The sequence below is a fragment of the Zootoca vivipara genome, chromosome 6, assembly GCF_963506605.1.
Source record: "Zootoca vivipara chromosome 6, rZooViv1.1, whole genome shotgun sequence".
NCBI lineage: Eukaryota > Metazoa > Chordata > Lepidosauria > Squamata > Lacertidae > Zootoca > Zootoca vivipara.
Genome location: NC_083281.1, coordinates 24449209 through 24461226, shown reverse-complemented (window position 1 = coordinate 24461226; position 12018 = coordinate 24449209). Strand labels below are relative to the sequence as shown.

At 46.9% G+C, this 12018-nt stretch overlaps 1 protein-coding gene across 1 annotated transcript; it reads left to right on the top strand.

Moving 5' to 3' along the window:
- The first annotated feature begins 2223 nt into the window (after positions 1-2223).
- LOC118087823 (phospholipase A2 inhibitor gamma subunit B) lies at positions 2224-10775 on the top strand. The gene is made up of 4 exons (XM_035120835.2): positions 2224-2379; positions 7130-7228; positions 8473-8589; positions 10465-10775. Exons 2-4 carry the CDS (start codon positions 7180-7182, stop codon positions 10653-10655), a joined length of 357 nt encoding a protein of 118 aa, XP_034976726.2. The 5' UTR covers positions 2224-2379; positions 7130-7179; the 3' UTR covers positions 10656-10775.
- The last annotated feature ends 1243 nt before the right edge of the window (positions 10776-12018 follow it).

Below are 12018 nucleotides of genomic sequence, written 5' to 3'. Positions count from 1 at the left end.
GAGTTTGAATTTAATCAATGCTTGGGATCTTAACCTGAGTACCAGGCAGGGATTTTTTGTGCATGTTAAAATATAAGGCAGGCCAACTTCCTGAGTTCAGGAAATCGCCTGGAGAAGAGCCATTAAGTGAACAAAAGGAAGGTAATGGGTGATTAACAAAGCAAAGACTTGGTGCCAGACAGCAGGTGGGTGTGAGCCCCTCCTTCAACTGAAAGTCAGCCAGAAGACAATGCCAGAGTTCTGAGGGTTGGGTTTTCGGATTGCAGTGGTGGTTATATGATTTAGGGCAGGGGTCTGCAACCTTTAAGACAAAAAGAGCCACTTGGACCCATTTCCGAAGAAAAATAAATAAACTGGGAGCCGCAAAACAGGGACGTAATTAGAAATCAGAGGGCCCCATAGCAAAATTTGTTATGCCCAATAATCAATGCCCCAAAATGCCATAGAAAATTAATCAGGGCCCCAGTGTACCATAAATCATAATCAGTGCCTGATGTAAATAATAATTAATAATGAGGGCCCAATGTCATCCTTGTCATTATAAAAATAACTTTGAGTTTGGGCTGCCTTGATTACTGTGAATGGGCAAAACTCTGACTCCCTTATTAGGACACCTGTATGGTTTCATGTGTGTTGCTCCCATCAAGTGAACTTATAAAATTTCCTCATATTGAATCAACCCATTGATTAATACATCTACCTCAATCTCCTGACCAGGCCGGCAGGAGGCCACAGGCAGGCCGCAGGCAGGAGCAGCAGCAGCAAACAGGCGCTCCGAGCCCACAAGCCTTTTCTGCTGCTGGGCGGGAAGAAGCGCGCCCGTTTTAAAAAATAAATAACTCTGCCCCCGCCCCCGTGAGCCTATTGGCTGCAGAAATGCGGCGGGGAGGGGGCCGACCACGCTCCCCGGGCTGCTAATGTCACCTTGCGTCCTTTTTGCACAGCGCACGCGCACAGCGGAGTTGTGGACTCCGGCGGATGCGGGGCGCAGGCGCACAGCGCGCCGCCGCAGCTGTGTACTCCGGCGGCGGTGGGCACCGTGCGCCTCCTCCCCTCGTATCCGCTCCGGAGCCGCAGCAAAGGTGTAAAAGAGCCACATGCGGCTCCGGAGCCGCAGGTTGCAGACCCCTGATTTAGGGGAAGAAGGTTGCAGTTGGTAAAATGCGGCAAGCTGGCAAGGGAGAGAGCATGATGGTGGATTTCTTTTTGCATCCAAGGCTGTAGCAATTGGAGAAACAGGAACTTTTTGGAGTGTTTAATGCTGTGAGCCTCCCAATTATAGGCTCAGGTTGTATATATGCATGAATATATATTAGAAGGACACCACAGTCTCTGCTGTGGCTCATTCCCAAGAGGAAACACAAACTCTAGGCAAGTGCTTGAGACCCCTGGAATCTTGCACCGCTCGGAGATTGGAGAGGCATGTAACACATGTTATATATGTGTGTGAATAGAACCACATATCCTCAAGATACCATAATCTCTATTCATCTTCATTCCAAGGAAAGCAGTCAGCTGGGTAAGCACACCCCCCCCCAAAGTCTCTCAGAGCTCATAGACTGGAGTGCGTGCAACAATTTTCTCTCTCTGCAAGACACAGCCAATAATGGACGGGGCATAGCCCATTATTGCTGGATCCAGTAATATATGCATGCCTATCCACCATCAATCCTGGCGGCCACTGGAGGAATAAATCATTTCCCCCCGCTAGCCGAGGAGGTCAGGTAGACAGACAGTTGCTTTAAAAACAACCAAGGTTTTAGCTAAATTGAATTGGCACACAGTATTGCGGCCTGTGCCAAAAACAATCTGAAAACAGACCACTCCAGGAAGTCTTTTGCTGTTAGCAGCAAGCGGCGGTGAAGTGGGAAGCCCTTTCTCTAATAAACTGCAGAACCAAAATAATAATAAATAAAAATATTGCAGCCTCTGCACTGACACTTTGGAAAGGATCCCAAGTTGGGTCAAGGCTGGGGAGGATGGGCATTGCTTTGGCGTGTCTCCCAATGTTTTCTTTGCTATGTCCAGACCTCGATTCTGCATTGGAGATTTCCTGGAGTTGCTTAGCATCTCACCAGAATAGAGGTACACACAGCTTCCTCACTTAGGCCTTTTTTAAAAAATAGAAATTTCATTGAAACCGCCCTCATTTGGCCCGAGTCACTTTGATGGGGAGCAGGGGCAAGGCGGAGGGCGGAGCAGCTGGTGTGTTGCTCCTCCCCCTTTCTGGGGAAGAAAAATACGTCTCTATTCTGCAAAACATTCTCAGTTGTATCAGACAGTGAGAGGAGACCTTGGTGTAATCAAGGATTCTAAAGAAGCTCAGCTCCCAGCTCTGGACAACGTTTGGAATTGGTTCTGCCTCCTTCATAGGTGCTGGTGAGTACTTTCGACTGCTTGGCATGGAAGACTTTAGGGCCTAAGGTGGGGTGGGTGGCTTCCGAGCCTTCCATTATCCCTGAAAATTCACCACATGCTACCATTAAAACCTATATTCCTCTCGAGATTGCCCTCTCATCCAGCATAAGAATAAGCAAGCTGCAGCACTTTCCAATTTGCAAATTGATTAGCATCCCCCCTGCTAATATATGAAAGCAGGAACAGCAATGATGATGAAAACCTGGTCTCTGGAATAGCTTGTTGACTGGCACCTGCCAACTGCTGAACACTCCCCAGCTGTTTGGGTGGGGCTGGAAAGAAGGGACTCTCCTTCCCTGGAGTATTTAAAAGCAGAGGTTGGGTGGCCATCTATCATGGATGCTTTAGCTGAGGTTCCTGCATTGCAGGGGGTGGACTAGATGACTCTTGGGTCCCTTCCAGGTCAAAGATTCTATGATTCCATGAATGGGGAGATACTCCCCCCCCCATGAAGGCTCACAACAAAATGGTTGTGGCTGAGTGACAGAGCATCTGCTTTGTATGCCCCAAAGCCCCAGGTTCAATCCCTGGCATCTCCTCTGCTCAATAATCAAATACTTAAAAGGGTCTAATTAATACCTCTGCCTCTGCTGATAAATCAATTCATGATTGCCCCAAACCCTGGAGAGCTGCTGCCAGTCAGTGTAGACAACACTGATCTAGGTGGACCAAAGGTCTGGCTCAACATGAGGCAGCTTCCTTTCCAAAGCAAGTTGGAGGCTTTTGCATTTGGTTTGCAAGAAAGAAAGGAAAAAAAGGAGATGCCTCATTTGGCTCCAAGTGAATGCTGTTGCTTTTTAAAGGGGGAGATGACAATGTTTTACAGGCTGGCGTTGGGGAGTTGCCTGCTCCCCGTTGTTCATCATGCACAGTTGGGAGTTTGTTCTATTTTTTAAAAAAGAAATTCTGTAAGTTTCCAGTAATCTGTGCATGAGGAGAAAATGAAACAATCTCACACAGAATACTGGCCTCAGAGAAGGTGCAGGATGCTAAACATTCTGTGAGGTTCTGAATGATAATTGGAATGGAATCTGTGGCTTGATTGGCTGTTTGGGAGAGAGGAAGAAAATGAGACATCAAAGGCAAGGGGCTGGGGAGAGAGAGGAGACAAATTTGCTGCTTGCAACCATGTTAGGGAACTTCCAAATACTGTGTACAGAGAGTTTTAATTCATAACCATATTTATATAGAAACCTTATGGGTGTCTGAACAGACTTGGGGGGGGGTCATGATTTCTGGGGCAACACAAATTCGAGGTTCCAAATCTGGGAGTGACATCATTTCAACACACGACTTTGGCCTCCTGCTGCATCTCAGTGTTTCAGCGTTTGACCATTGGGGAGCCTGACCCTTCTGATCTCTTCTAAACAATCCCACCCAAGGTCCTTCCTCTCCCATCCAGGCCTCTTCTTTACTGACTGATGCCTGGATGAAAGTCAAGAGTGAGGGGAGGGAAGAGCTATTTTACCCATTACGCAGAACGAGGTGTCTGACTGAGGTGGGAGCATTGCAGCTGGGGCGTGGCTGTGGGGGGGGGACTAGAGACCAGGGCTCCCCCCTCCCTCATGAAGCTCAACTGTGGGTGCCCTCGGGGCTAGTCATTATCTCTCACCACAACCTACTTTGCAGGATTGTTGTGAGGATAAATTGGACAGGGGGAGAGAAATCGCACATGCTGCTGCCTTGAGCTACTTGAAGGAAAGGGATGCATGAGTTATTATTATCATTTTTAAATGAATTAACCAACTTCCTGCCTCCCTAACGTGAAAACGAACTCACGATGAGGATAGGCAAAAAACACCACCTATGCAGGAGATTTGCAGACAAGGGTGAAATAGTTCTGCAAAGCCCCTTCTCAGACAGAGCTGGCAGTGTAAGAGATAAATGCTCATTGATAGGCATGAAGTATAGAATGCAGCCTGTAAATCAGGGATGTGGTAGGAAGATACCATTTCACACTGAGGGGGCACATTCCCTTTTAGGCAACCTTCCAGGGGCCATGTGACCATGTTGGGTGAGGGTGCAGACAGCCGCGAGCAGCACCAGCAATGTGAGGTTGAAGGGTGTGGCTTGGGGAAAGTCCCAAGGGGGGGGGGAGAGGGAGAGAGAGAGAGAGAGAGACGGGGAGCCAGCTGCATTTGACCCCCCTGGATGTGAGATTCCCCATCCTTGCTGTAAATCTACTGGGGTTGGTAATCATAACACAATGAAGACAGCAGTAAAGGCACAAGCAGTGTTCATCAATAGCAGGCATCCCCAAACTGCGGCCCTCCAGATGTTTTGGCCTACAACTCCCATGATCCCTAGCTAACAGGACCAGTGGTCAGGGAAGATGGGAATTGTAGTCCAAAACATCTGGAGGGCTGAAGTTTGGGGATGCCTGATCAATAGAAACAACCTTTTTGAATATTTCTACATTTCAAAAACATATTTATGGGAAAGCTGCATACTTGGGGGGGGGGAGGTTTAGGACAATGATGCTAAAGCTCCCCCACCCTGGCGGACCTCCTGGAAATTGTTGGAGGTCTCAGCAGGCTACTTAATAAACTACTTTTGTCCCACAAATGGAAGAACATGCATGATTTGTATCGTATTTCAATACCTTTCTAATGCGACGGATGTGGGTGTGTTTGTGAGCCAAATTCTAGGAAGGCAAGACGGGCCAGAGATTTTCTTGGCTGTTTGACCACTTTTTTGTGCGCTGCCTAAATGAAAGCTTGCAATACCACAGCTTGAGGAGCAGTGTATTGTAGTGGTTAGAGAGTTGCTGTAGGACTTGGGAGGTGCCCTTGATATATCACAACCTTGAACTCTTTGGAGGAAACAGGGGTTATACAAATGATAACAATCAAGCAAACCTCTGGCTTAGGGTAGCCACACACTGGCAAAACTGGGCATCTCCCCCTTAATAAATGAATAGCGGCCTCTAGAAAGGAGTAGGAGAGAGCGAAAACCACGGTTGCTTGAACAGAACCTTGTGCAGAGCTTGGGAACTCATCCTCCCTGATCATTGGCCATGATGGCAGGGGATGCTGGGAAATGGAGTCCAACATCCTCTAGAGCAGTTCCCCAAACTTAGGTCTCCAGCTGTTTTTGGACTACAACTCCAATCATCCCTAGCTAGCAGGACCAGTGGTCAGGGATGATGGGAACGGTAGTTCAAAAACAGCTGGTGACCCAAGTTTGGGAAACCCTGTTCTAGAGGGTCACAGGTTTCCCAGTCTGGGTCTGAGATCCAGTGTAGAATTTGGAGCAGGGTTGGCAACTTGAATAAAATATGGGGGGCAGGTAAGGCTCACCTTGCATAATCGATCACATGATGCAGCGCGCGCACACCATTTGAATGGCAGTGGCTATCAACTTTGAGGGAGGACAGCCCTGTCAAAAAACTGGGCATGGGGGTGGGGGGCTGAAGGGACCTCGGCCCCTAGAAGTTGGCTCTGCAGAGAGGTAGGGACAGCAGACCTTGACCTTAATGTGTTATGGGTGTAGCCACAGCTGGTAGCCGAGGGGCAAAAATCACAGCAGTTCAGAGTTGATGGGCTCTTTAGATCTCAGTTCTGTTTCTAGCAGGGCTAGGCAAGGCCTAGGGCCGCGTTCTCTCCTGGGCAACCTCCCGTGGGCCACATATCAGTGATGGGTGTGGCAGAGGCAAAAGTAGCCAGAGCAACAAATGGGGGTTTTTTTGCCTTTGTACAGTAGACTACTTTCGACACAGAGTCACACACACACACAGAGAGAGAGAACGAGCTTCCTCTTATTTACCGTAATTAACTAATGACTTTCAGGAGAGCCTCTCCTCTCCATTAAACCTCACTGCAGTGCTTCAGGCAGTGGTTTGGCAACCATTCCCTAAACAGCTTGCCTAGGCTGCCTGCCACCGCCATGGCTTTCTTGCCTACTTGTCTGCTGTTCTGCCATAACACTGAAGTTGGCCACCTACTGGTGGCCCTGTCAACTGCAGCTTGACAACAGCCTTACTTACGTACGTACACACACACACACACACACACACACACACACACACACACACACACTGATTCATTTTTTTACCCCACTGTCATAAACTCTATACAAACGAGAGGTGCTTTCATTAGCTCAAAAACATACTGCTTTATATATCCTTGATATTCATTGTTCCAGAACAGAATGAAAAATGCCCACCATTCCAGAAAGTTCATCGAATCATAGAATTGGAAGAGACCCCAATGGCCATCTAGTCCAACCCCCCTGCAATGCAGGAATCTAAACTTCACAGGAATTGGGTTGCTTCTGAAATATGTCACCTTCATCATTACTGAAAGCACAAAGAACAATGTGCAGGCTTATTCAGTTCTTTTCTACTTGCTTTGCATCTCCTTCCTTGGAGGTTCTTAAGCAGAGGTTGGGTGGCCATCTGTCATGGATGCTTTAGCTGAGATTCCTGCATTGCGGGGGGTTGAACTAGATGACCCTTGGGGTCCCTTCTAGCTCTACAATTCTATGATTCTATGACATCGTTTTCCAAAGTGAGGAACCTCTGGGTAGGATTTCCAATTCTGGAAGATCAGGGATTGTATCTGAGGAAACGTGGACATATATCAGCCAGCATAAGGACTTTGTAGCCATTCAGGGTTTTTCTGGTGCTTTTCAGCGACATCTTCAACTTCTTTTCTTAGGAATGTGCCTGCTTCCCCACTGAATGTCTTTTGCGTCTTATTTTCTTTTGCAGACATTTTGGTCCAGGGAACATCTTTCCTCAAACAGAAACTTTCCATCACCATGCAGGCTGCCCTGGGACTTCTCTTCTTTTTTGTGCTTCTTGCTAGAGGTAATTAGAGATCTGAGAGATATTCAGTTCATTTTCACGAGAACTAGCCCAATTTGAACTTCACAAAAGCCTTGACCTAGCCTTCAAAATTTGACTGTGTGGGTCTCCACCCCCCACAATAAAAAAACCCCAGAGAATTGTAGAGTTGGAGGGAAGAACAAGGATCACCTAGTCCAGTGTTTCCCAACCTTCTTCCGACCGTGGCCCCCTTCCAACCTTGTTTTCTTCCTGTGCTCCCCATGGGCATAGTCGGAGGGACAGGGAGCAGTGGCACCCCAATAAGTAATATATGGGATAATTTTAAAAAGCAAGTGGTCCTCACTGACCAGGTGCAAAAAGATCTTATCATCCAGAGGAGCCCTGGCTGCCTAGATAAACACTATCGCTCCACACACCCTTACCTGGGAGTAAGGCCCACTGAACTCAGTGCGGCTTTCTTCTAAGTAGACACTTAGTTATTTCCTAGATGCAAGTCAGCAGCACCAGATGACCCTGCTCGGCTAGGTGCTGGGGTGGATTTCTGTTCTGCTGTTCCTCCCAATGGGAAAAGGAAAAAAAGGGCAAATGTTAGGGCATCATAATGTTTGCCATAACAATGTATGTATGTATTATGCACATACATAATAATGTATGTACTGGGTTGTTTTCCAGGAGGAGGGCTGGGATTACCATAGTAATCCCATAGTAAGATTACCATACAGGATTGCATTATATTTTAGTGCAAATTAAAGACTTCCCCACTTTATTCCTAGTGGTGAGAAGAGGGGAAAGAACTAAAATATGTGAGTGGTTTAAAGGGCAGAGCATAATGCATAGCTGCCAAGTCTCCCATATTCCCCAGGAAACCCCCATTTTTTACACTGTTTCCCGCTGGCAGGCCGGATTTAAACACCCCCCCCCCGGAAATCCCCCGGATTCTTACTGGCCCAGGGAGGCTCCTTCTGCGCATGTCTGGAGTTTCTGGACATGCGCAGAAGCGATTTATGGTGCTGTGGCCATTTTGGAAATGGGCAGAGGATGCGTAGAAGCAACTTCCAGTGCTACTCTGCCCAGTTCCAAAATGGCCGCAGTGCGACTTCCAGTTCCGTGCAGCTCCAATCCCGGATTTTTCAATCTGGAAGTTGGCACCTATGGCATAATGCCATCACTCATCTCCCATCAAAAGGCAGTTAGTTAATTGCTCAATTGTGTCATCATTTGTGGCTTTATTTTACACCCCCCCTTTTTTTATTCCCTTTCCCCAGCTAGCTCTTTGGACTGTGAAGTATGCGAAAGAGACGCTAAAACTTGCACTGGACAAAAGGAGACTTGTAAAGATAAGAATGATGTCTGCTTACATTTAGTGACTGAAGTCACAAGCGGTAAGTGAGAGGGAGCCTAAGTCTTTCTCAGCCAATGGTAACACTGTGCTGTGCATTATCCTCGGGAATATATGAAGTAGCCTAGTGGGTGTAGCGATGGTTGAATGTGATGGGGAATCTATGGTCATCCAGATGTTCATGAATTCCAACAGCCAGCACCCCTGACCCTCAACCATGCTGGCTGAAGCTGATGGGAGATGGAGCCCCAACAATACTTGCAAGGCCACACCTTCTCCATCAGGGAAGAGAGGACAACTGTTTGGTGGGGCCACCGATGTTTGGAAGGGCACTGACATATATGGATTCAAGGTTGGCTCACCTGCCTTTTGCTTCAAAGACATGCCCAATTTTATTCTTGAACATAGGAGGCTGCCTTATATGAAATCATTCTTTGTCAAATTTATTATCCTCTTGGTGCCTGATCTTCCCAGTCAGCCTTGCCATTTCTGCATAGTCCATCATCTTCATTATCCACTCTTCTTTCAATGGGGTTCTTTCTTCTTTCCACCCCTGGGCAAAAAACATTCTCGGCTTCTTTCCTCCTTTCATTGCCGCTATCATGATCATTCTTACCATTTGCCCCCTATTGGCGGTGTAGGAGCAGAGATTTGGCTAATGCCACAGTCGTTCTGCTTTCCCGCAGAACTCTGCCTTTTGCTGCTGACAGCTTGAACGACACTTTAACGAAAAGAAAAGACAAGAAAGAGAAAAAGATCCCCCTTCCCCTTAGTCATATTTGCAATCAGTCTCCCCAACTGCAGACTCATTCCACACAAACACATAAAAAGGAACTGGCACCTGGGAATGGGGAGTGATCCACAGCCATTAATAGCTGGAATTGATGCAGAAATATTTTCCCCACCCCATGACCACAAAGAAAGTACGGTAATGCACTTAAGGATCCTTTTATGGGATATTTATTAGCAATCTTTAGGGTCAACCCTTCTCAAACTTGCTTCCAGTAAGATGTCTCAATGCACAATGCACCATCAATTTTAAATCCCCAAACAACAGCGCACATCTTAAATTTGCCCCATACGGGAAAGTTGTATAGTCCATAGTTAAATTGTGGGATTTGCTTCCTTGATGCAGTAATGGCTACCAACTGGGACAGCTGCCCCATTTAAAGGGGGATTAAGAAAATGCATTGTGCATACAGCTTTCCCACAGCTACTAGATATGACATATATCTAATACCTCCAGTGTCAGAGACAGCATGCATCTGAATATCAGTTGCTGAGGACAACATGTTGGGAAAGTGCTGTTGCATCCATCTCTTGCTTCTGGTCTACCCATAGGAATCTGATTGGCCTTGGTAGGAACAGAAGGAAGGACTTTGGCTTCACCCAGGGGGATCCTTCTTCTGTTCTTACAATAAAAATAAGATTGATTTTGAAAAACCCACAACCAGCAGCAATATGACAGAAACACCCAACCTAGTCTCAAAGTGGGGGTGTAGTACATCTTCAGGGCTGGCTCACCCATGAGGCAAGGTGAAGTGACAGCCTCAGGCACTAGACTCCACATGGGCAGCAGATCTGGCCTCCAAGGAAAGTGTCATCTGCTGTTGCCGTCACAGTGGTGTGTTTCTTCCCTGGCTGGGGGGGGGGATACTGCCACCATTTTGTGGTTTTGCCTCAGGTGCCACAATGTCTTGGACTGGCCCTGTGTGTCCCGTTTCTTAGAAACATCCTGAGGAGCCTTTGCAATAAATTCACACAACACCATCATATCTGGCTGCAAGTAGAATAACACATGTTCTTGTGATTATTTCGCGCGGCTCTGATTTTGTTCACCGCCTTGAGCATGCTATTGGGCCATAATGGCTTGGAACGTTGATTCTGAGGATAACTCATCTTTGTTTTCTACATCCAGGGGTGTTCCGTGTCGCTAAGAAGTGTGAGAAGAAGGCTGTGTGTGATTCTTTTAAAAGCCTGAAAGGGAAGCCTGCAACTGATCACTATAGGGGCACAGTTAATGAAATTGAGTGTAGCAAGGCCCCTTCACCTTCTGCATCGCTCCTCCTGGCCCTCTCTGGGCTCCTGCTGAAGAACATCCTCTTCTAACGGACCACGTGCAGCAGCTCAGCATGAAAGAACGCTTCCACCGCATTACTTGCTCGCATGCCATCTTCTTTGAACTTGCTCCTTTGGCTTTTCAACTGTTTTTGTCCTCCTGTATGATTGGCTGAATGGAAATGAATAAAAAAATGATACCGGGAGGGAGAAAAGAGTACCGACAAACACTCTCTGTCTGCTTCTGTTCATTTGGGGATGAGGGGTAGGTGAGGAAGGAATTCCCCCCCACCATCCACACTGGCTAGCTCAAGGCTAGTCAATGTGACACCCTCCAGATGTACCACACCATCTGGGCTAGGGAATAGCTGGCCCATCAGCCTAATAAGGATTGCCCCTTGCCCCTTCAAATGGCCCATGAGGCCATTTTGTTTTCTTTTTCTTTACAAACCATGCCCACCTGTCAGTCAGGTGACATTGCCTTTCCATCATCCTGGCCATCTGCTATTGACGCTGATGATTTGTGCCTCACTGCAGTGTTTACTGGGCAAGCAGAGCTTCAGTCACTGCATTCTGTCAGGCTTTTGGTCTTCATTGCCCCCCTGTTTCTTCATTTGAAATAGATGCATCCATTGCTAAGGTAGCTCTGGACAATTCCACACACTCTTCCTTCTTCCCATCTCAGGCCAGGAGAGGTCTTTGGAGAAGCAGTACAGGGGAGAAGGTGCTGCCTTTGGATAGTTCTTTTTATTTGAAAGCAGCTCTGCTGGGACTCCACTCAATTAAAACTGACATTTCTGTGCGTGCGTGTCTAGCATCAGCTAAAGCACAGCAAAACTCAAGCTGTGACAGAATTGTAGTGATTCGGTCCACATTCACACCATACATTGAAAAGCACTATGAGACCACACAGCTTCACCCAAAAAAATTTGGGAGCTGTAGTCTCTTAAGAGTGCTGAAGGTTGTTAGGAGACCCCAATTCCTTTTAGAGAGCTACAATTTATTGATTGTTAAACTAGGGGTCTCCTGAAAATTCTCAGCACCTGTAACAAACTTCTTTTCCCTGGATGCTTTTGGGGGAAGATGTGACTGTTTAAAGTGGTACCTTTGTGCTTTAAATGTATGGTGTGAATGTGACCTTAATGAAGAGGTTTAGTTTAAAACATTTCCTGATTCTTTGTCAATTGTTGCTACTGTAGCCTGATCTCAACTAACAGCAGCAGTCCTATTATTTTGAAGCAGATTCCTCTCTGTTCTGTAACAGGAGCTCACGGCAAAATGGGAGGTTAGGAATGGGGCTTTATATTTCTTTGTATCACAACCCTGGTGTGAAATTCCATGCCGTGGCTAGATTCTGATTTCAGCAGAGGTGCTGTTTGATTTATTTTTATTTTTTTAACCTTTCCCCTGCTCC

Excerpts from the sequence above, each read along its gene's own strand:
- LOC118087823 (XM_035120835.2), top strand. The coding sequence starts at position 7,180 with ATGCAGGCTGCCCTGGGACTTCTCTTCTTTTTTGTGCTTCTTGCTAGA. Across the intron at positions 7,229-8,472 it reads TTTTGTGCTTCTTGCTAGAG|CTAGCTCTTTGGACTGTGAA; the intron begins GTAATTAGAGAT and ends CCCTTTCCCCAG. Across the intron at positions 8,590-10,464 it reads AGTGACTGAAGTCACAAGCG|GGGTGTTCCGTGTCGCTAAG; the intron begins GTAAGTGAGAGG and ends TTCTACATCCAG.